At 44.4% G+C, this 23,736-nt stretch overlaps 1 protein-coding gene across 1 annotated transcript in view; it reads left to right on the top strand.

Annotated features, from left to right (window-relative positions):
• The window catches only part of Hgd (homogentisate 1, 2-dioxygenase), a 51,564-nt gene that overhangs the window by 15,517 nt on the left and 12,311 nt on the right, over positions 1-23,736 (top strand). Inside the window, 6 exon segments of the mRNA NM_001012145.1 lie at positions 13,600-13,659; positions 15,676-15,767; positions 17,623-17,657; positions 18,459-18,538; positions 19,052-19,151; positions 22,219-22,343. Of these exon segments, the coding sequence (NP_001012145.1) occupies positions 13,600-13,659; positions 15,676-15,767; positions 17,623-17,657; positions 18,459-18,538; positions 19,052-19,151; positions 22,219-22,343 (492 nt within the window).

The raw sequence follows: 23,736 nt of genomic DNA, 5'->3' as shown, positions 1-23,736 counted from the left end.
TCCAGCGTCCTCGCAGGCGCACATTACCCAGGAGCAGCTTCAACATGCAAACCTCGGCGCATTGTCATAGCCTGGTCTGTAGTTGTATGGGCATCAGTGGGGCCATTACCTCTTTCATAGGACTTTATCAGGGGCAGAGTAGGTTTAAAATCTGACCTTTAAGGAAAATATATAGTGCAACTCTTCTGCAAGTATGAGGTATAAGGTACTTACTACCTGTTGTTTCCATGACTACGGTGCTGCATTCTGCTTCGTGTGATTACATCCCTTCTTAAGGTCGTTTTGAAGTACGAGTCACGTGCCATAAAATCTGTGAAACCACAACTGTAGACTCTAACAGATCTCCGTCATAAAATGTCTACTGATCCATAGCAGGTGCTGGTCATAAAAACAAGAGACGAGGTTCTGGGATAAGTTCCCACAATCACCTGCAGCCTGCTGAGGAGAGCTGAGATATTCCTTAATAAACATCGGGGAAGAACTGTATTTCACTGGCTATAGATGGGGAGGGGTCAAATATGACACCGAACGAGGAAGTCTGGAGACAGGACAGTTCATGAGGAGAATTGTGGTCATGTTTGGATTGACTGAGGTTACAAAAATTGATGTGTAAAATGGGCTTCTGTGGTCCTGGTCATCACGGTGACTGGATTTAAGTTGTGGTTTTTATTGGTTACTTTATTGGTTCTGAATTAAGTTCTGTTAACTTCTATCTCTTACCATTTTGGCCTCTTTCATTAAAATTGAGACATACCAGAATTTTAAAATTAACCTTTATGTCAATAGAATTCTTCTAATTTGATCCTCTCTCTTTTTCTCTCTCTGTCTCTCTCTGTCTCTGTCTCTCTGTCTCTCTCTGTCTCTCTCTCCCCTACCTCCTCTCCTCCCTTCTCTGTCTGTCTCTGTCTGTCTCTGTCTCTCTGTTTCTCTGTTTCTCTGTCTCTCTGTCTCTCTGTTTCTCTGTCTCTCTCTCTGTCTCTCTGTCTCTCTCTCCCCTACCTCCTCTCCTCCCTTCTCTGTCTGTCTCTGTCTCTGTCTGTCTCTCTGTCTCTCTGTTTCTCTGTTTCTCTGTCTCTCTGTTTCTCTGTCTCTCTGTCTCTGTCTCTCTGTCTCTCTCTCTGTCTCTCTCTGTCTCTCTCTCTGTCTCTCTGTCTCTCTCTCTCTCTCTGTGTCTGTGTGTGTGTGTGTGTGTGTGTGTGTGTGTGTGTGTGTGTGTGTGTGTGTGTGTGTTTCTCTCAGGATGGCTTCAAATTCATGATCCTACAGCCCCTGCCTCTCAAATGCTAAGTGTATAGGCAGGTGCCACCACACCTACAAGTATTTTAATTCTAAAACCTCAACTCATGTAGGAATTAATAAAATAGAAAGTGTATGCCTCTTGTCCTAGGCAAGAATCACGTGGATTTCAGCTGCATATGCTAAAGCATTATTTCATAACTAGTTAGCATATCTTTTACAAAAAAGTTCCTTGCTCTATGTTTAAAATTTTGAGTCAGCGGTGAGAAACCAGAACAGTTGTGTTGGAACTTGACAGTCACTTCCTAGTAGACCCCCAACTCACTGACTCCTCCCTTGCCTGTGTTTTCCATTCTCCACAGTGTTTCACATTGTGGCTTTTCTGTCTCTGTTTTTCTGAGACAGAGTTTCTCTGTGTAGCCCTGACTATCTTGGACTCACTCTGTAGACCAGGCTGGCTTCGAACTCAGAGATCCTCCTCCTTCTGCCTCCCCAGTGCTGGGATTAAAGGCGTGTGCCAGCATCACACCTGGCTTGACATTGTGGTTTTTTTTTTTTTTCCTTCTTGAACTTGTTACCTTGTCCTTGCTTTGCATTCCTTGAACAATTTGTATGTGGCAGCGAGTGACCAAACAGCCTTCTCCTCTAGTGTGTCCTCTGCTCACACGCTGGGAGAGATGTACCTCAAAACTCCACAGCAGAGTTGTGACACCAGAGTCAGAGAAATAGCAGCTAACCATCGTCTTGACCTGTGTCACCTGCCATCTGCTTCCCTTGCCTGATATACACTCCGGCTATTCTTGTACATATCTAGCCTTTTGTCTTCATTTACTCCTTGACAAGTTAATATCTCTTTCCAATTTTACGCTTCATTAATTAACCACAGCATTCTGCATTCATCACTTCCCCTTCATAACCTTTTCCAAATATGTACTCCAGGCTCCCTTGAAGGAAGTCTGAGAAAATTATATTTAGGTTTCTATCTGACAGCCCTTGCTGGCTGAGGCCTCTATGATAGGTGTGTCTTTACCTGTCAAAGCCCAAATTTAATACTTCAGTAGCTTCACCAACTTCCCACATTAAAGATCTTTGAGACTTTGAAGATTCAAGAAGTATTTAATACCACCTCTAAGCTAACCCCAGTCCTACAGAGAGCATCATGGGATAGGCAATCGTGACACTCATCCTTGATACTTCACAGAAGACTGGGGACTATCCCACACAGCCTCACCTTCTTTAGTTTATATTTCATCCTGCGTCTCAGAATTAATGGGACCTCTTGGGTGTTCTTCAATTCAGCCTTTGGATGTTAGTTCAGTCCGTTGATATCTCAGATGAAAAAGTATGCCTAATTCTGTTTATGGTGTCTTTTCCCCTAACGTGCGAAATCTTGGCATTTTATGAGCAAATCTAAATCCAATTCAAGTTTCCAGATTCCAACTCACATCCCGAGTCAGCAGTCCTTTTTTAGAAGTCAGCCTTTCAGCATTTATTGTTCTTATTATGATCCCTAACTTTTGATTGTTGGACAGTCAGATGCTTGACACAGTTAAAACTTGGGCCAGGGGAATTACCACTTGGTTTCCAACTACTGTGATTTGGACCATGTGGAAATTATTTCCAAATTAATTAAAGGTCATACCATAGAATTCCTTCTGTCCCCGAACATGCAAATCATCAGAAATGCTGTCAAACAGTAAATCCTCCAGGAACCTTTGCTGTCAAACTTGTCCAACTCTCTAGATCTTGCCATAGTGACAGTCTCTTTCCTCCAAGAATACCTTAGGCCTTCCTCCTTCTTTCACCCAACTCTTTCTTTACAACCAGGTGCCATCATCTCCCCCACCCTCTTCCTCTTCCTTTTCTTCCTCCTTATCTTCCTCCTCCTCTTTGAAGAATGAACCTGAGTCTCATTCATTCTAAATGTGTGCTGTATCCCCGGTCCTGACAGACATTTTAAGAACATTTATCCCTCACATCCAATTTACCTGGGTAATGTGTTCATCTTATGTAAGGACGCCTGCCCTGACAGTAGTTTATCCTTGTACTCAGGAGGCTGAGAAAGCATGACTGTGAATTTAAGTTCATTCTGGGCTATATAATGAGACCCTAACAACAACAACAACAACAAAAAAGACACCCCATCTCCCCTACCTGTTCTTGAATTGAAGACTGATTGATTATATTTGACCAGTCTGGGCTGGAGCAATTCTCTGCCTCAGCTTCTTGAGCAGATGGGACTGTATCCCCATGTGAGGCCTTATCCCCACAAAGAGCACACTTTTATTCAAAACTTTCATAAAAGCATCGATGCAGAGTCTACCCCATGTAATGTTTTGGCTTTTTCCTTTTCACATTATTCTTTGTACAGATGCATGAATAGGTAATTCCCAAGTTCCATGCAACCAGGTACCAAAAATAGTTGAAAGCCTTGTCAATCCTTACCTGATTCTACTGGAAACATTAATAAATATCTATTACATGTCCTGGAGCATCACTCTACCCAGCATCTAATCCTTTCTGAGCTGAGATCTTTTCTCTCCTCTCTGCTGCCCTGAGATTTTTGCTTTATTTCCATTGGTTCTTGGTTCAATGTTTCTACACTTTACCTCCTTCATCTAGAAAATGGCATTAGTCACATAGCTTCCCCCTCCTATGGTGAGACTGAAGTTTAGGGATATCCAGTGAGAATATCCAAGCCTGGATTACTCTTCATGGAATAGGGTGGAGCAGGGAAAGAAACTGTGAATATTCATAACTTTGAAACATTATATGCTTATAGCTACTATAATTAGCTCATGGTATAATAGTTTCATATTTAGCCTTTTAAAACTGTATTTTGTGCCCTTTTCCATATTGTATTTTGTTAGTAGACATGGTTTTTAAAAAATAAAATTTACCTAGTGCATGTCTGTGTGTGTGTCTGTGTTTGTGTGTCTGTGTGTGTGTGTCTGTGTGTGTCTGTGTGTGTGTGTGTCTGTGTGTGTATCTGTGTGTTTGTCTGTGTGTGTCTGTGTGTGACTCTGTGTGTGTATCTGTGTGTGTGTCTGTGTGTGTGTCTGTGTGTATGTGTTTGTGTGTGTCTGTGTGTGTATGTGTTTGTGTGTGTCTGTTTGTGTGTGTGTATGTGTCTGTGTGTGTCTGTGTGTGTATGTGTTTGTGTGTGTCTGTTTGTGTGTGTGTATGTGTCTGTGTGTGTCTTTGTGTGTGTCTTTGTGTGTGTCTTTGTGTGTGTCTGTGTGTGTGTCTATGTGTATGTGTTTGTGTGTGTGTCTGTGTGTGTCTGTGTTTGTCTCTCTCTCTCTCTCTCTCTGTGTGTGTGTGTGTGTGTGTGTGTGTGTGCGCGCGCACGTGCACGTCTTCCCAGCACTTCAAAGCATGGATGCTGATCTGCCCTTTTTGTTTCTGAATCTCTGATCTTTCCTGGGTACCATGACATTACAGTGACTCAAACCTCACAAAATCAATGCTCTCCAGGTCCTGAACTAGACTGTCACCTCCCACCTCCTGGAGCACCTCCTGGAGGTCGGATAGTCCTCTTTCCCTGCCTTCGGTATCCACCTCTCTTCTTCCCTTTCACTTCTCTTTGTCTTCCCCTTCCTCTCTGCATTAGCTTGCTCAGGATGCCATACCAAAACTAAAACAGATCTTGTGGCGTTACTTTCTCAGAGCTCTGCTCCCAGAGACTGAGGCGAGTTTCTTCTTCAGTGCTTCCAGAGGCCAGCTTACTCCTTGGTCTTCTCTGCTTTGTGCCTGTTCTTGTAAGAGCTCAAATCATATTCAGTTACCAACCCCACTCCCCAAGGAGTCCTCTCTGTAATTTATGCATCCCTGTCAAGATTCTACCCAAGCTGGTTATGGTGGTACGTGCCCACAATCCCAGCATTCAGGAGACACGAGGCAGGAGGTTCATGAGTTTGAAGCCAACCTTATGAGACTCTGTCTCATAAACAAATTAGTAAATGACGGATAAATAAATGTTTCTAGCACTTTCTGGGGATAAGGATCTATGAATGAGGGAGGGCAATCCAGACCATAATACTCTTCCTCATCCTTACCTTCCAAATACCAACTACTGAATTGACCTTTTGCTGGATTCTCTTTGCTACACATATATAAGGAATGAAAAATGCCCGAGTCAGATGAAGTGATAGGAAGAATTCCTTGAACAACAGAGGAATTTTCTAGCTCACTTTTAAAAATTGAAGGATGGGCCTGGAGGGAGAGATGGCTCAGTGGTTAAGAGCACTGACCGCTCTTCCAGAGGTCCTGAGTTCAAATCCCAGCAACCACACAATGGTTCAGAACCATCTGTAATGAGATCTGATGCCCTCTTCTGGTGTGTCTGAAGATAGCTACAGTGTACAGTGTATATAATAAATAAATAAATATTTTAAAAAGTAAATAATGGATCACACTTTAGGAAATCCTCTAGAACTATCTTCTGAGATATTCTCCTTCTTATCCTTAACCCTTTAATGCAGTTCCTCTGTTGTGGTGATCGCCCCCCCCCCCCCCCAGAAAAAATAGCATTATTTTTGTCGCTACTTCATAACTGTAATTTGCTACTGTTATGAATCATAATTTAGATATTTTCCAAGTTTACTATTGTTATGAATCGTAACATAGATATTTTCTCAAAATAATGGTTTGTCAATGGGGTCACGTCCCACAGGTTGAGAACCGCTGCCCCTATTTCCTGCTACATCTCCTGTGTATAACATTTGGACCGTCATCGGTCTGGGGAAAATGTGCTAAGTTGTTTTGCTTTGATATTTTATGTTTTTGTCTTCCTGGAATTTTCACTTCTCTTATAAACATCGATTTACCAAAATCCCATGAATAATTTAAAGCTGGCTTGAAATATAAATAGTGTTTTCTTCCATTGAACTCTCGAGCATTTCTTAGGGTGTCTGAGAGGATCTTCTGTCTCCAGGGTCTCTCTCTCTGGTCTGCAGCACCTAGCACATACCTATTTCCAAAAATTGCAAATATTTGTTGAGGTCTGGCAGCTCAGATCTCAGCATCCTATAAATAAGCAGGAATGCATTTCCCTAAATGCATCTGCTGGCAGCGGCCAGCACTGCAGCACACGTTGCCTCGCGCAGCCCCTTTTCTGACAGCTTGCTTGATCTTTTGTACAGTTCATCTCTATCAGCTTCCACTTCACTCCTTGGAAAGATATCGGAGCCGTCTGTAAACCGAGTGATTTCACTGCTTGTATCTCTTATTTCCGTGAATACGGATGTCAGGCGGGCCTTGTGCCAGGATGTATTCCTGAAGGAATGCTTCTGTCTGTACATTTCAAAGTCATTTCCACTCTCTGTTTACTTTTCTGCTTGGGGAATTGTCATGCTTGGGGGTCTTCTGTAATGCATCCCCTGAGTGCAGAGAGTGTCACCTCCAAACCTAGCATAAAATCACGTAGGATAGATATTGTATTGTAGTGAATTAACTTATACAGGGGACTGGGGATACAGGGATGGCGAGACTGAGGATCTACAGCAGGGCTGTTGTCCTAGGAGTCAGACTGAGACACGGCATCCCAGCAACGGAAGAGCAGAAAATAAGGGTCAACTTGAAAGACCATTAAATGGAAAAAACTTTGGGTTTAGGAGCAAGGAGATAAGGAAAGCAAGTCAAAACAGGGGCAGATGAGAAAGTACTAACGGTATAAGTTAAGGAGTAAAACATGTTAGTGCCATTTTTAGTGGGAGAAGTTGAACTGTGCTAAGCCACCCATGTTCTCATGACTATGGAGGAAGCCAAATAAGCAAGGAGCACCTGCAGGATGGGCATGAGAGCTGTAAAGGGTGGCCTTGGAGGGTGCGAATATAGTAAATATGTATGCAGACATCACAACAGATCCCATTTTTTGTATGCTACCCTAATGGAAATAAAAAGAAAGACAGTAATTATAAGCGTTCCAGAGAGGTGTGAGAATTAAGTCACCCACTAACATTTATTGGGAGATTACTGTGTTCTACGATTTATATCAAGACGCTAAATATCGTATTCTGTCTTTCCAGTGCTAAGAATTGGGCCCAGGACCTTATGTATGCTATTCAAATGCCCTACTATTAAATAACTGTTAAGCCACTTAGTTCATTTTCTATTACTGTGACAGAGGAACAGAGACGAGCTAATTTATAAAGAAGGAGGGTTACTTAATATGAAGTCTAGGGACTGGGAAGTCTCAGCATGGTGAGTGTATTTGGTGAGGTCCTTCTTGTTGGACCATAATGTGAAGGGTATTTCATGGAGAGGCTATGCAGTGTATTCCTGGATCTTCCTTCTTCTAATACCATCACAGAGCCCCCACTTGCATGACTTCATTTCCTCTTAATTATTTACCCAAAGTTCTACTCCATTGACACGTGAATCATGAGGTTTAGTTTTCTACACATAGGAACTTTTAAGGTACACACTTTCTATGGTTTGGATAAGGACCATATGAATGGCTTAGTTCCCAGAGAGGCACTGATACTCAGTGGTGAACTTTTAGGCAGTGGGGCCTTTAGGTCAGTGAGAGGGGGGGTCTAGTCTCAAATCCGTCTTGATATTCCACCCATGGCAGAGGCCCAAACCCTGAGGCTTCTCAATCTTGTACTGGAATCTCCAAAACTATGAGCTAAAATAAAACTTTTCTCTTTATAAGTCGAGTGACTTCACAATGGAAGGCTGACGAAGACATTCAAAACAGAACTCTGGATAATGAATATAAAGTCCTCAGCCTTGTATCCAGGGGCGAAGTCACGTTGAGAATCTAGGTTTCCGTCCACAGTGATTTTTTTTTTTTTGAGAAGTCCCATGAAAGACTTTAGAAAGTCTAAACATATTGTGTCTTGGATCCTCTCACCAGCACTCTTGCCCCATTACTCCAAGGATCTCCAGTGGATCCATCTAAGCCTAATTTCTCCCCACATAAACTACAGTCCCTTTTCTCCTGAGATTGCTAGATTTGCTGGGGACTTGCGTGAGTCACTCTTTAGTTTATCCACCCCCTCTTCCTTCTTTGGTCTACAAGTCAACGCTACTGGTCATCCTGAACCTGCTCCAACCAGAACTGCGGCTGGCACTGGCTTAAGCAGTATGGTCACGGTTTTGCCCACAAGTGACTTCAATGTTCTTAAATGATGTTACCAACATGTGATAATATTTCACCTATAGCCAGCCAGTGTGAAGAGTATCCAGGTCACCCAGAGTAGCTGAGTTCATGGCAGATTTGGATGGTGTCAGTGAATCAAGGCATCTCAGTATTGAAAGGGATCTTCACAGCATCCAGCCAATCTTCAGTCTTCTAACTTTAGACATATTGAGGTTTCTTCTTTCTGTTTCCTTTTCATCTCCAGGCATGAATTTCGAATCTCTTTCATTAAATGTTAACCGGGATTCTCTGTCTCCCTCCTTTGGAAATGTTAAAGAATTTTTAATTTAAATGCCGAGCATCCTTTAGAAACACTCTTCAAACCTCCTCGCTTTTAGTGCATAAAAGTTTATTCTCCAGTGGAATTTGCGAAAATAAAAAGCGATTGGTTTACACTTTGGAAATAACATTTGGACTTTTATAAGCAATGTCCTCCAGGCTTAATTTATCCATCTTTTCAAGCATTCAATAAATGAGATGGTCTAGATATGGTAATAGACACTACAATCTATGTCATCATTGGAAGTCTTAGTTAAATTCCACGTGGGAGGAGCTACTCAGTGACTGTATATAATATGAATAAAATAAGTGGTTATGAAATTAGCATTATACTGTGCCATCGCTGAACCACCTAAACAACAAGAAGAGTGACTTCAAAGTCTGGAGACTGAGAGTCCAGTATCAAGGTGTGAGAAAGGTGATGTCTGATAATGGCTTTCCCTTTGATCTATATCTGGGCCACCTTCTCTCTTGTCCTCACACAGCCTTTCCTCTGACTATTTGTTGGAAATGAGGTAATTGTTTGACTTGTTGTCTTGGTACTCTGGTTTCAATTCTTTTTTTCTTTCAAAAGATCTTTGTATATATCCCAGGGCTGTAAAACTTTCAATCCTCCTGCCTCAGTCTCCCAAGTGCCTAGATTCCAACTCTTCTTAGGCCACCACTCCTAAAACATCAATTTTATTATTTAATTTAACCTTATTTACCACTGAAATCTCCCAGGCATTTTCACTGGAGCTTAGAGCTTCAATCTATGAATTGATGTGTGTGTGTGTGGGGGGGGGGGTGTCTGTCCATATCAAAGAGTTTTTTTTTTTTTCAGTCACAAAGTGTTCTTTCGATGTCAGATGCTCTTCTCTACGAACTCATGGGATTTCAGTCCTTCCCCACCCCCAATCCCCCCATCCCTTGACCCCACTGTTACATATAAGAAAAGCAACCCAACAGGGGAAATGATTTGCCCACAAAAGCCAAGTCTTTTAATTTGCACACGTGGTAACCAGGGCTTACCACAGTGACTTTTCTGCAGCAAATGTCCAAGGCTTATTGTGCCAGGAAACGTTCGTGAACCCCAAAAGAACACTAATGAGCCAATAAGGTCTCTTTAGTTAAGCTTGAGTTTGGGCCACACCACCATCTCTGACACAGCAGAACGGGAGAGGCCCCGAGCCCAGTTTTAGGCATTTATAGAGGCCAGAAGGTGGTATCTAGCCTGGTACACATCTGATAGGGGTAGCCATTATGGCCTTTAACATAATTGGCTGGTGTTGGGAGCCAAACCATAAACTTAACTTCTGTTTTCCTCCTGATTGGTGGTTGTCAGGAAGTGAAGTGTCAGGGGCAGGCAGGCTTATAACCTGGAGGTGCACATTTGTTGGGGGATAACTTGGAAACTGGTGATAGACGCAGGCCTTGTTGGGGGTAGCCAGTTTGTGACTGGTGCTAGGTGCCAGTTTGTTAGTTAACTCGAGTTCAACCTTAGGTCAGGTTCTCTAAAATGGAGTCTGAACCTAAAAGATTTGGTCTCGCAGGCTGAGATTCTGGCCTCAGCAGGGAATGTTCTGTACTGCACTCTAAGGGCAATTTCTGTCTCCCCCTTCACATTCACCAGAACATCACATCGGGGGCTCCTGACCAAAATCTCTGGCCTGAGGATCCAAAGTTAAATTCTCCTTGGGGATGCAGGGCTTATCAGCATGATCTCAGCATCTCTATCCTTCCTCTTGAGACAGGCACTTTACAGTCTGAACATGAACCCTGTACAATCCAGTGCTGTCAGACCCCACTGATACATCATTCTCCTCCCCAGATCACCTGTCATTTGAAGGCAGTCATTTTTACAATGGTGAAGGAAGGCTCCCCAGGGCCATAGTTTCACCTGGAATGTGGACCCCCATTGATGGCAGACTTCCTACATCAGCATGTGGCTGTATTTTCACCCACCACCTCAGCCTCTCTATACTTAGGGCTTGAGAACTGGAGTACTACAGAAGACTTTGGATAAAGAAAACTGAACAGCAGGCCCTGACAGCCCACCAGGCCTCTGGTTCAGTTTTCACCTCACAGAGGAGCCTCTTTTCTGCATGTCAGGGCTTCATCTCTACCCACAACAGATAGCTGACCATTAGGCAGATTGCAGGGGTGTCCTAGAGCAACAGCTAGGTAGCCAGCCACAATTCACTTGCAACTGTGCTGTCTCCCTGCCCCAGTGTGCTCTCTCTGTCTCTCTGTCTCTGTTTCTCTGTCTCTGTCTCTCTGTCTCTCTCTGTATCTCTCTGTCTCTGTCTCTATCTGTCTCTGTCTCTTTGTCTCTGTCTCGCTCTTTCTCTGTTTCTGTCTCTCTGTCTGTCTCTCTGTGTGTGTCCCTCTGTCTCTGTCTCTCTCTGTGTCTCTCTGTGTTTCTCTGTCTCTCTCTGTCTCTGTCTCTGTATCTCTCTCTGTTTCTCTCTTTCTCTGTCTCTCTGTGTCTGTCTCTCTGTGTGTGTCCCTCTGTCTCTGTCTCTCTCTGTCTCTCTCTGTGTCTTTCTGTGTCTTTCTGTCTCTGTCTCTCTCTCTGTCTCTCTGTCACTGTCTCTCTCTATCTGTCTCTCTTTCTCTGTCTCTCTGTCTCTCTGTCTCTGTCTCTCTGTCTGTGTGTGTGTGTGTGTGTGTGTGTGTGTGAGAGAGAGAGAGAGAGAGAGAGAGAGAGAGCTCCTTGCCCTTTCTCTTTTTCCTTAGAGTTACTAACTCTTATGCTTGTATAATTTAAACATCAACCCTCTCTGGAAGTTGGCATTGCAACCACCATGTCTAGCTTGCGATGCCACAATTGGTTTGGTTTGACTGGGTGGTTTATTGCTTGATTGACTGGATAGACTTTTCTAAGCCCGACGCTTGCTCAGTTCGGCAATGCAGTAGTCACTGAATCTCTGAGTGCTGAGTGCTTATAAAATGCTGCTGCCTAGGTCCCATTTCCAGAGCTTCTGATTTAATTTGGCCTTGGTTTCAAAGGCCGCCCAGTTGATTCTCATGGGTATCCAGGGTTGAGAATCTCTGGTTAGCGCTGAATGGTTGCCAGGGCAACTATTGATCTGATACTTAAATATCTTCCTCTGGGAAATCTACAATGATGACTCTTTTTCAGGTGATTTTTCTCCACTGTTACAGGGCCGGGGGTTGGGGGGAAGTAGGTAATGGTTAGTAATAGACCATGGCCACCCCTTAAAGCCTCAGCAGTACTTGGATGGGGATGTTGCTCTGTGGTAGAGCATGCGTTGTGCACACACAGAGTTCTGAATGTGGTCTCTAACACACATACTAACCTACATGCTCAGTGCTGGGCTATGGCACTTCCTGCTGTCCAGTGAGTTTCCTGCTAGGTCTATAGTCTCAGCAGGATATTGAATTAAAGAGACAGGGGAATATTTTGACAGCGCGGGATATATTTTGGATTGCTACAGCTTGAAGGAACATAAGGGTATCTCTCAGGCAGGAGCCAGGGGCAGTGCTAAGCATCTCTCTATGCATGGGACAGCCCTACAACATAGGATTACCCAGCACAAAATGTCCCACATGTATGTCAAGGGTTGGAAGCCCTTTCTAGATCCTTGCCCCTTGTGATCCAAGAAGTTATCATCGTGAATAGGATCCGTCCTGACGTCCTTGCTGCATTCTGAAGCACAAGTTCAGTGGCCTTCTTCAGACCCACATTTGGCATCGTTTTGTAGCGGTCTCAGAATGTCCTCATCCCCTTTGCCTTTGAGAAATGATGGAAGCTGCCCGACTGTGCAATATGCCCAGCAGCACACTTTCTGTTTGCTCCTCTTTTCCCGTCTGGCTGCCTTCCCAAAATACAGACCTAGCGAGCGAGCGGAGTGCAGCACCTGTGTGGAGCCCCTGCCCATCCAGCCTTCGCCAGGCATAACAGCCAATGGCGCTAGCTCCAGGATGCAGGTCGCTCCAGAAGATGTGCTCTGGGCTTCTGGGCAGATGAGCTCCCAGCCTGGCTACATCGGGTTCTGTGCTACGTTGATTAATACGCACTGCACTGGTGCTTTGAGCAGGGCCTGTGCCTGCTGATTCTTCTCCCCACTCCCTTAGATCAGTTCATTATTGAATTAAAGATCATTGCGATCTAAAGTGAACCCTTGGGCAGCCTGGGGACAAACTCAAGGTTTGGGGAAGAAATGGAAGCGGGCGCTGCATTTACCAAATCCAGTCTCAGCTGGATGCATTTTTCTTTCTCGTAAGGAGATAATTCAAAACTCCAAGGGCTGGAAGTAGAAGTAGAACCTTCCCCTGCAGTGTCAGGAGCCCACACAGTGAAGCCGGCTTGCCGGGAAAGGGAGCTGATTATAAATAGCATGAAAGCGGCATCAGTCAAAACTCACAGATGTGCCTGAGCAGAATGTTAAAAGAAACACCTCCTGAGAGCGGGAGCCATGGTGTGGCTTTATTTTTATAATTGGAAGGACTAGGAACAAAGACACTTTGTATTCATATTAAACACACACCCCTACAGCATGCATGTGCATATCGCACATACACACAGAGAGACAGAGACAGAGACGGAGAGAGAAACAGAGGGAGAGAGGGAAAAAGAGGAAGAGAGAGATACATACATACCCCCATAGCATGCACACATACACATCCCTACAGTGAACAGACACACACCTATAGCACATGTACACAGAGACATACACTCCTACAAAGTACAGAGAGAGAGGAGAGACAGAGAGAGAGAGAGAGAGAGAGAGAGAGAGAGAGAGAGAGAGAGAGAGAAAGAAACCATGTTAGAGAATTGACAGATAATCATTAGTTCTAACATAACAAAATCACAAATGGCCAGAACCTCACAGAGGGAATTGTCCTTTTTCTCCTGTGTAATTGAATCTATTTAACAAACCTATGGTTTCCCCTATGAAGTCATGTTCCTGCATGGGTATTTTTTTTTTCAGCTTAGATGGAAACCGTTTGAGATTCCAAAAGCATGTCAGAAGAAAGTGGACTTTGTGAGTGTAAGTCAATATTCTCTCCACGCTTTCCCACTGCCCTCCTCTCCTGTGGTGAGTGGTCTAGCCGTCTGCAATCTGAATGCCATACAGCTTCCTAAACCGGAGGCTGCAGAGACAAAGCCACCTGTGTGTAGCATGGGGACTGGCTGAGGGACGCCTTACATACAGACACCATATGGCTCCTTACACCAAAGGGCACCCAGGAGCTTTTTACCTCACAGAAAGGCCAATGAGGCCTTTCCCTCCCTCAAGCACCTCTTCTCTGGGTGAGAATGGGTCTTAACCATTTTGACCCATGATGCTGTTGATGGTTTGGTGAAACCTGTTTTTTTTTTTTTTTTTTTTAATGTATCCATTTATTTTGTTGGACTTTTTACTACTTGGTGTGTGGGGTGGGTGTTTGGTTGGTTGGTTGGTTAGTTGGTTTGGTTTGGTTTGGTTTGGTTGAGATAGGATTCCCCCTTGCAGCTCAGGTTGATCTTGAACTCCTGAGAGTCCCCTTGCCTCGATCCTAGGCACTGGAACTACTGCTATAAGCCACTATGCTTGTGGTTTTGTCTGGGTAAAATAAATTACATCAGATTACACAGACAATCACATTGAAATGTAATGATAAAAATATTTCCAAAAGAATGACAGTATTTGTTTTATAGTTATAAACATGCCTCCTCGTTGTTATACTAGATTATAAGGCCTATGTGAAAATCCAATCACTATATAGTATGAGCCCAAATGCCATTTCAAGATACCCTCGATGTGCGGTATAAAAATGTCCCAGTCACTACAGGGTGACGGGCACTTCTGCTGCTGCCGTTCCTTGCCACCTGCGTTCCTAATACTTGAAGGAGATGATAAACTTCACACAGATTAGTAAAAATAAATACAAAGATAAATGTTCCCATCCAAGAACTGGAAGCCCCTGAAAGGGAGACCAGGGTTCAGATGCATCACCTCAGATGGATCTGCACAGACCTAACTGGCAGGCCTTCTCCACAGTTGCAAATGCTGGCAGTACTGGGACACCTGCGCCCACAGCAAGACATGTGTGGGTGAAGGGCTGGAACTGTCAGGGACTAGTGCTCGAGAGGACAGAGAAGAGTTCTGCAGGCCAGCTTGGCTCACGGTTTACTCAGGGGCACTCCAGGTGTCCAGTTATAGCCCGAACCGTCTAAATCATCTTGAAGCCTTTAACCTTATAAGCATCCCCATACCTTGTGAAGACTCACTTCAGTAAACTTCAAACTCATACATTAAGGGACAGAAGAATTACTTCCTGTGAGAGCTATGGAGAGCTGAGGAACAGAACCCTCCCTGTGTTTGCATCCTGCCTGCAGGTTTGGAGCAGAGTGATGTTGTAAAAAGTCTCTGCTCCCCTCACTCCCACCCCGACTCCCATGTCAGGGCTCCATGTGTTGTGTGTTATCTGGTCCCATAGCAGAAGGACTTGCAGTCAGTCACAAAGTCTTCCTCTGCTATGTTCTGGGGAAAGTAGCCTGCCCTCCCTCATGAGAGAGGGCTGCTCCCAGGGAAGTATAGATTTGAGGGGGGCACTAAATGTCAAGGGAAGCTTCCGGCTCTCTCCCCACAAAATCCTTCTACCAGATATCTCCTCCTTCTTGAAGGTTTATCTTAATCATAATGAAATGTCAGTCTTGAATTCATTTAAAGAAATGACTTCGGGGTTGGGGATTTAGCTCAGTGGTAGAACGCTTGCCTAGCAACCGCAAGGCCCTGGGTTTGGTCCCCAGCTCCGAAAAATAGAAAAATAGAAAGAAATGACTTCATGCTCTCTAAGTTCATCTGGTGTGGCCATTAAGGGAGTTCAGACAAGGTCACGGCTATCATCTAGGAGGGACAGCCTACCAAGTGTAAGTCAATACATTCCAGGCAGCCCTGATCCCAAATGGACCCTAGGGCCTTCTCAAAGGAAAGAATACAAAACCATGCTTCACGGCTCTCAGGGGCCAGGGGCAGCGCTGAGTCTCTTAAGCACTACCCATTCTGTCTCCCCTCCTCCAGGGCTTGCACACCTTATGTGGAGCAGGAGACATCAGGTCTAACAATGGGCTTGCTGTGCATATCTTCCTGTGTAACTCCTCCATGGAGAACAGGTAAGAGGCTCTATTGTTGGGGTGTAATATACCCATCCCCTCGTGCCTGTTGGCCAGAGAGTGAAGACCTAATGAAGCCCCACGCGTGCAAACACTGTCCTTTTATAGTTGGTTCCCCTCTCAGAGAGATGATAACGAATAAGAATTTCTATCTTGACAGACTCCTGTGACATAGACAAGAACGCCATGTAACAGGGTAGACAGAAAGGAGAGGTTAGGGCCTTGTGAGGAAGGAGCAGTTCAAGCAGGTGGGTTGGGGACACATAGAATTAATTGCTAAGGATCATCCCGAGGGGTCAAGTCCAATTCGTGCTGCAAGAGTAGCTATGAGAAGTAAAGTTACAGACTTGGCCTTTGCTAACAGCTAGCAGCTCTGTGTAAGCCTAATGCCACTGCACACCAATTAGTTTATATACCGAGGTGTTTAAGGGGGGTGCGTGTCACAGCACCTGTGTGTACAAACCAGGACAGCTTGAGAATCCCTTCTCTCCTACTACCAAGTGGATCCCAGGCATCAGAAGCAGAGTCCCAGCCTCGGTGGCAGATGCCTTTACAGGGTGGGCTGTGCTACTGGCCCTATATTCTGTTTTGTTTTTTTAATTTAAAAATGTAAATGATATCACCACCCTTTCTTTGGAAAGACCATCATGGCAGCTTTGCACACGACCTCTAGAACAGAGGTTATGAACCTATGAGTCGAGACCCCTTTGGGGAGGGTCACATATCAGATATCCTGTATGTCAGATATACATTACATTACAATTCATAACAGTAGCAAAGTTACAGTTATAAAGTAGCATCAAAATAATTTTATGGTTGGGGGGGTTCCTCTCGACGTGAGGAACTGTACTGAAGAGTCGCAAGGTCAGGAAGGTTGAGAACCGCTGCCCTTGAACTACACCGTTGTTCCTCGAGTCGAAATCTGATCTTGCTGACTTTAATGAACTTATGCGAGCGACTCGACTTTTAAAAGATTGTTTTTATTTGTATTTTACTTTCTGTGTATTGATATTTTGCCTGCATATATATCTGTGCACCATGTGTGCCTGATGCCAGTAGAGGCCAAAAGAGGGTGTTGAATCCTCTGGCACTGGAGATAGGGACAGTTGTGAGCAACCATGGGAGTGCTAGGAATAGAACTTGGCTGCTTTAGACAACAAGTAAGTGCTCTTAACTGAAGAGTCATCTCTCCTGCCTTAGCTGTTCCACTTTTTGAGTCATGAATCAAGGCCAAGATCACAGCCCATATAAGAAGCTTTGGAGATCGGGGCTGGGGATTTAGCTCAATGGTAGAGCGCTTACCTAGGAAGCGCAAGGCCCTGGGTTCGGTCCCCAGCTCCGAAAAAAAGAACCAAAAAAAAAAAAAAGAAGCTTTGGAGATCTCCCTTTGTGTCCAGCCTTGTATGAGGTCATCCCCCATGCACGCACGCACACACTCCACTTATGCCACATTGGTCTCCTTTTATTTTTATGCCCCCACCCCCATCTGCCTCCTTGCTCTAAAGCACCAGAGTGTGCTGCTTCTTTTGCCTGGAGTTTCTCCTCTCTTATCCAACGTCTCATCAGTATGCAGGACCCTTTGTTGTCTCCCTAAACCAGTGCAGGACTCTATTCCTTCATGCCCTTGAACTTGACTTCCGCAGCCCCATTGCACTTTGCAGTGATGGCGTTCCACAACTGTGTGCTTTCTGTCGGAGTCAGCCAGACTCCAAGCTCCACAGGGAGGCTTCTGCTGATCACTTTATACCCAGCACCTGGTTCGTGGTAGGCACTAAATAATAATTTGTAAAATGAAGAAACTCGTGCAGAATGTGTTAAAGCTGAAAAATCACAGAACGTACTCTGTAAATTTCAGATGTTTTTACAATTCAGATGGGGATTTCCTGATTGGTAAGTTCCTGATTGGTAAGATTGACTGATCCCTAGCCCCAAACTATATTACAGTTGGTGTTTTTGTTTCGTTTTGTTTTGTTTTTGTATTTTATTTGCCTGTGGTCTCCCATCTGTTTCATTAAACGAAGCACCATCTACAAGACTGAGGTCCAGACGCCACTGGTGGTCTGGAAAAGATTCCTGGGATACCTCAAAGTGCCCAATGTATGTTCCGGGCTTTCTGCCTGGGGCTGTCTCTACTGGGCCTCTCCCTGTGTAGGAGATTTTGGCAGCTGAACGAAGTGATGTTCCTAACTTGTGACTAAGTTATTAGGAAAATTCTATTTGCTTCTAAACTCATGGAAGGAAAGCCCGTTTGTCATCAATGACCACGATTCGGGTACACATTTTATGAGACCATCTAAAATGTAAGGCCCATTGTGGTATTAGTGCTAGCATCCAGGAGTGACTATTTCCACGGAGTCAGCTGACGTGCTAATGGCAGCATTCTGGCTGAAATGTCAGAAAAGAGTGGCTTTCTGTGCTAGTTCTATGGCCCTTTTGAGTCAGTTCACAAATGTGTGTGTATATATATACAAGCTCCTCAAAGTGGGGGAGAAGAGAAAATAGAGATTGTGAAGGATTTTTCAAAATCTAGGCAGTAAAACCGCTAACATTGTCAGAATATCATTTACCCCCAAGAGACCCAATGACGGTCTCCTCACTGGCAATCACAAGCACATACAAGCCTTAAGGTTTCAGGTTCTCCTTTGAACAGGATTTCTTACTATCATATGGTCTTTCCCCACCCCTCTCCAGTTCCCCAGAAAGGGAAGCTTCTCATCTACACAGAGTTTGGCAAGATGTTCCTGCAGCCCAATGAGATCTGCGTCATTCAGGTTGGTAATGAGCCCCCTCTTCCCCACTGCCTCTCCCTAATTTGGGAGCAATCAGATGTTTCGGCTGCTGCTATTTCTAACACTAAAATGTCTCTGTCACGTCTGGGCAACAGGGAGGAGTTATACAGAAGGCTTCAGGGTAAGCGGGCTTAGTGCCTGCCTTGTTTAAATCTGCCTCCTTTGTTTAATACAGCACAGGATCACAAAGCAGAGAGTGTTTACCACTTCCTTTCCCTAAATGTTTGTAGTCTGCTGAAGGCTGTGTCAGAGACAGGAGATGGTGAATCTATTCACAAATACATCGATTTTTGGCTAACTGAGGGCTGCTGTTATCTCTGGACCCCATAAGACATTAATTGTTGGTGTGAGCAGGAATTAGGTTTTTTTTTTTTCTTTGTGACTCTTCTTTAATCTGCTTGCCTGGAACAGCACACCCAGAAACCCAAGCGCTTTATTTCTGCATATGGCTGCAATATATGACTTAGGGGGGTATGCTGTGCTCTTGTCCTCCAGAGAGGAATGAGATTCAGTGTTGATGTCTTCGAGGAGACCAGGGGTTACATCCTGGAAGTCTACGGTGTCCACTTCGAGCTACCTGACCTAGGACCCATCGGTAAATGTTCACCCTAAGCCTTGCTCGAGATACCAAGGCTTCCTTCCATCCCTTCCTGGCTCTCACACTCACCCTCAACTCCCCTCTCCAGACAACTTCCTTAGACCAAGTCCCCACCTACAAAATATATGAACAACAGAAAATTACCCAAACCAAGCTATTATAACTTTCTCTAAAACAATACCACAGAACAATGGCAATCAAGGCACTTCATGGGTTTCTGGTTAGATGTTTATATTACCAGGGATACAAAAGGGGGGTCACAAAAAATAGCTTTACCAATGGTGAGATTTGAGATTTGATTAAATTCATCTTTTTTTCAAGTCAGAGTCTCTTATAGCCCAGGCTGGCCTCTAACTCTCTACATAGATAAGAACAGCCTTGAACTCTTTCCTGGGTGCCCGGGTTATAAGTGTTCACTACCATGCCCAGCCCCATGCAGTGTAGCGTACTGAGCCCAGGGCTTCCTGCTACCCAAGCACTTTACCAACTGAGCTATATTCCAGGGCCCTGAGATTCTGTTAATTGTTGATGGCATATTAAAGAGAAGTAAAGAAGAAAGGGAACAGCTTAAGCAAATGTATGCAGAATACATTTGTAAATGATATTTTAAGTCAATGAGCTCTGTGTTTCCAGCCATAAAAATGGCCTGGAGTCCCTTGCCTGCCGTGCAAATATGAACTAGACACATGACCTTTGTACATCACATTCCTTCTGAGCACACGTCACAAAACCCATACCCTTAACAGTAAGTAACAAGTGTATTGCTCCATTCTGTGAAGGAGCTGGAAACGACAACCCCCTCACCCCGTGAGATAGATTCAAACTTCCAGACAAGCTCTCCTAGCCCCTAGTCTTCCAACAGCTGAAGGCAGGAATGCAGGAGGGAAAGGAAGATCTTAGGAGCACTTTTTCTCAAAGCCTTTCTTGGAGAGAGCTGGAGAAATCGGCCCCTGGTTACAGCCCGGGCTGTACCTTCCAATTCATTCTTTCCCTGTCAACAGCTTTTCAGAGCAACAAGGACAGGCCAGCATGTGCCTTCTGGTCACTCCCCTGGGGATCCAAATATTCAGAGGGAAGTGGGAGGCAGCAGAGAGGCAGCTGGAACCATGGTGGGCCGTCTGTCAGCCTGCTTGCCACCCACTCTTCCCACTTTGGTCGCGCTTCCTGCTGCTCTGCAGGCAGCAGGGCCTCCAGGTTCCACAGAGCATGTACCCTCTGGAAAATATATATAATTTACTAACCAGCTGGGGGTTTATGGTTTTTTTTAACCTCAGGAGCTGGAAATGATAAAACACTCCCCAGGCCTCTCCTCTCTGAGTTAAATTATGTTTTTGCACTTACACTTTTTCATATTTTTGTCTTTTGATTTATTTCCTTTCTCTGGAGGGAACACTCACTCCTGAACAAAGCTAAGCAGGCAGGTCCTCAGTTCTTCTGAATGTCAGGCAGACATATTTTTTAGGCTGGAAAGCAACAGCTTTATAGCTCTGGCTTTTGAGTTCTGGCTAGCCTGGGACAGTAGCTAATAACCTTTTTATGTGAGATCAAGGTCTGAGGAGATGTAGGAAAGTCCCCAGCACTTCCTTGGACAGACATCTGCTGTTTTCCTCGGATCCTCCCTTCTCTTCCTCTTCCTCTCCCTCACCTGTAGCACATGATCAGTGATGAGGTAATGTACACAAAAGCCATATGAACCATAATTACCCTACAACTCCAGGGTTGTACACCTCTGTCCCCGCCAGCGGGGACCCAGTTATTCAGGGTCCCGAAGGGGCGCTACCCTTGGGCCTAAATGGGGGGTGAGAGAAGAAGGAGACCAAGCAAGATTCTGTTGTCAAGGTCTCATTTATTGGGATGAACGTTACAGCTTTTAAGGCTTTCAGGTAGGGGGAGTGACCTTTGTGAAATATGAAGGAGGGGGAGATGAGGGTATAGGCAGTGATAGCTGGAGGCAAAGAGGTCAGGCGATGAGGTCAGGTGGTGGAGACACTGGGTGTTGACTGAGGAGATCCCTGGTATCTGCTCGAGCTGAGGCATCCCTTGAATGTTATCTTGTGTATCTATGTTTCCTGTGCCGTAAATTCATGGGAGAGGCTTTGTCCAACAATCTTAAGACTTATGGCAGTCATCTTAGGGGTGAGTCTCTGTGGCCAAACAGCCCAGAGTCACTTTGAACCATGCAGTCAAAAAGCGGCTAGGCCCAAATCCAATATGGCTCCGTGCACACCTCCTCATCTAGCAGTGTCCAACTCCGACACCACCTCGGAGGACTTTTGAAAGTTTCTTTTTTCAACCAGATCTCTTGGATCTTCCTACACATCTACCAAACTAAGATCCAACAGATTCTGGAGTGCTTGGAGTTCAGCCTAGTGTAGGGAGCCATATTGGATTTGGGCCTGGCCGCTTTGTGACTGCATAGCTCAAGGTGGCTACGTGACTCTGGGCTGTATGGCCACAGATGCTCACCCCTAGGTGGCTGCTGTAAGATTATGAGATTGTTGGACAAAAGCCTCTCCCAGGAAGACCCCAGGAGCAATCACAGGATGTTTCAGCCTGAGCAAATACCGGATGTCCCTGAGCAGATTCCTGAGAAGGGTTCGACCTTTTCAAAGAACATGTCCCCGGAAGACTGCTGCCTCTTTGTTTAAGGAGGATATATTGCAGTTTAGTGATTCACCTTATATCCTTGGGCACTTCCCAATACTCCCCCACCCTAAGCTTTAATTCCTGCCTCAGAGCTTTGAATGCTCTACATTTCTCTCAATAAACAAGACCTTGACAACAGAACTTTGCTTGGTCTCCTTTTTCTCTCCACCCCCTTGACCTACAGGTAGAACGCCTCTTCGGGACCCTGAATAACTGGATCCGCTGGACAGGTCAACCTAGGACCTCACATAGGCTGCACAGGCACTGAGCCATAGCCCTGACTGGTATCCAAGCAAGGGTTTTGGTGAAGAAAGTAATCTGTGGAATGGCTCATGATACAGAAGAAGATTTCTTCTGTGGGCATCTTTCCTTTGACTTGGAAATGTCTAAATGGAGTTTGGGTTTCTGTGTTTTCTAGGAGCAAATGGCTTGGCCAATCCTCGAGATTTCTTGATCCCTGTTGCTTGGTATGAAGATCGTCAAGTGCCGGGTGGTTTCACCGTGATTAATAAATACCAGGGAAAGCTGTTTGCTTCCAAACAGGTACTGTAAGATGGTTGGTAGCCAGGGAGTGAGTGTGGAGTTAAGAAGCACCAGTTGATAGCCAGGGCCAGCCCCGTAGGTACATTATATACATTATATACATCCTTTTGTCTTTATTACACACCAAGGTACTGCAAATTACATTGTCATGGGAACAGGTCACAGGGCGATAATTACTTCATGGTGCTAAGGGGGCGGAATCAGGGTTAAAACCCCAACTGCTTGACTCTAGAGACTGTGCACCTCCTCATCTAGCAGTGGAAATTCAACATTGTACGGGTCTCTAAGAATGACATGGGAAACGTAACATAGAGACCTCCTAATAATGATCTGAGAAAGAAGATGACCACAAGGAGAAGCCAAGATTGATATTCCTCAACGGCCATCTAATTTCAAATACAAATGGTTGATTGTTGACACTAAACAAAAAGAACTTAGTGGATTAGCTTCAATTATACCAGAGGCCTAGTAAACTGAGGATGTGGAATCATGGGCAATAATATAAAATTACTTTTAAGATGTGACAACATTCTGTCCCTTTGGTAAGGCTGTCACATGAAAAATAATAATATGACATACGATCTATGCTATAATACTATATGTTTATTTTGTTCATTTTTGAGACAAGGTGTCATGTAGCACAGGCTGACCTTGAACTTGTGTTGTAGATAAAGTGGCCTTGAATTCCTGATCTTTCTACTTCTATCTCCCAAGAGAAAGGATTATAGGTGTATACCCTCACGCCAGGTTACTACTATGTATCATTACTTAACATATTGAGAGTATAATATCAGGACAGATTAATCATGTAATAAATGGTATCTGATGGCCCTTCTGTTACTATTATGTGTTTAATTTTTTTATTTGTTTGATTTACTGTCTGTATTAGCCTAGCACTCATTATTTTCCTTGCATAGCATCAAAAGGCCATGCCAGCCAGCAAAGGCAAACCAGTCTGAAACTTCTGCTTAAGCCCTGGAACAAACATCAGTGTGCCATCCTCATATTCGCTGGGTTGGTATTTCTCAACAGTTGTTCAGGGACCATTAGTATTAGAAACCTTTGGATAGCCTTGTTTAAAATGCTCACACCTGTGCTGGAGAGATAGCTTAGTGGTTAAGAGCACTGACCGTTCTTCCAGAAGTCCTGAGTTCAACTCCTAGTAACCACGTGGTGACTCAGACCATCTCTAATGGGATCCGATGCCCTCTTCTGGTGTGTCTGAAGATAGCTTCAGTGTACTCAATATATATTAAATAATTTTTTTTAAATGCTCATACCAGCATTAATACTCTCACTTGGCAAAAAAATGATAAGTTCTGGGGAATTAGAAGTAGATATTTACATGAATTTTAAGTATGTTCCAGATTATTATTATTCTTCTGCATACAAT

This window comes from Rattus norvegicus, chromosome 11 (genome assembly GCF_021556685.1).
Source record: "Rattus norvegicus strain SHRSP/BbbUtx chromosome 11, alternate assembly SHRSP_T2T, whole genome shotgun sequence".
NCBI lineage: Eukaryota > Metazoa > Chordata > Mammalia > Rodentia > Muridae > Rattus > Rattus norvegicus.
Note: the sequence above shows the minus strand (reverse complement) of the source record. Positions and strands in the feature narration are given on the sequence as shown.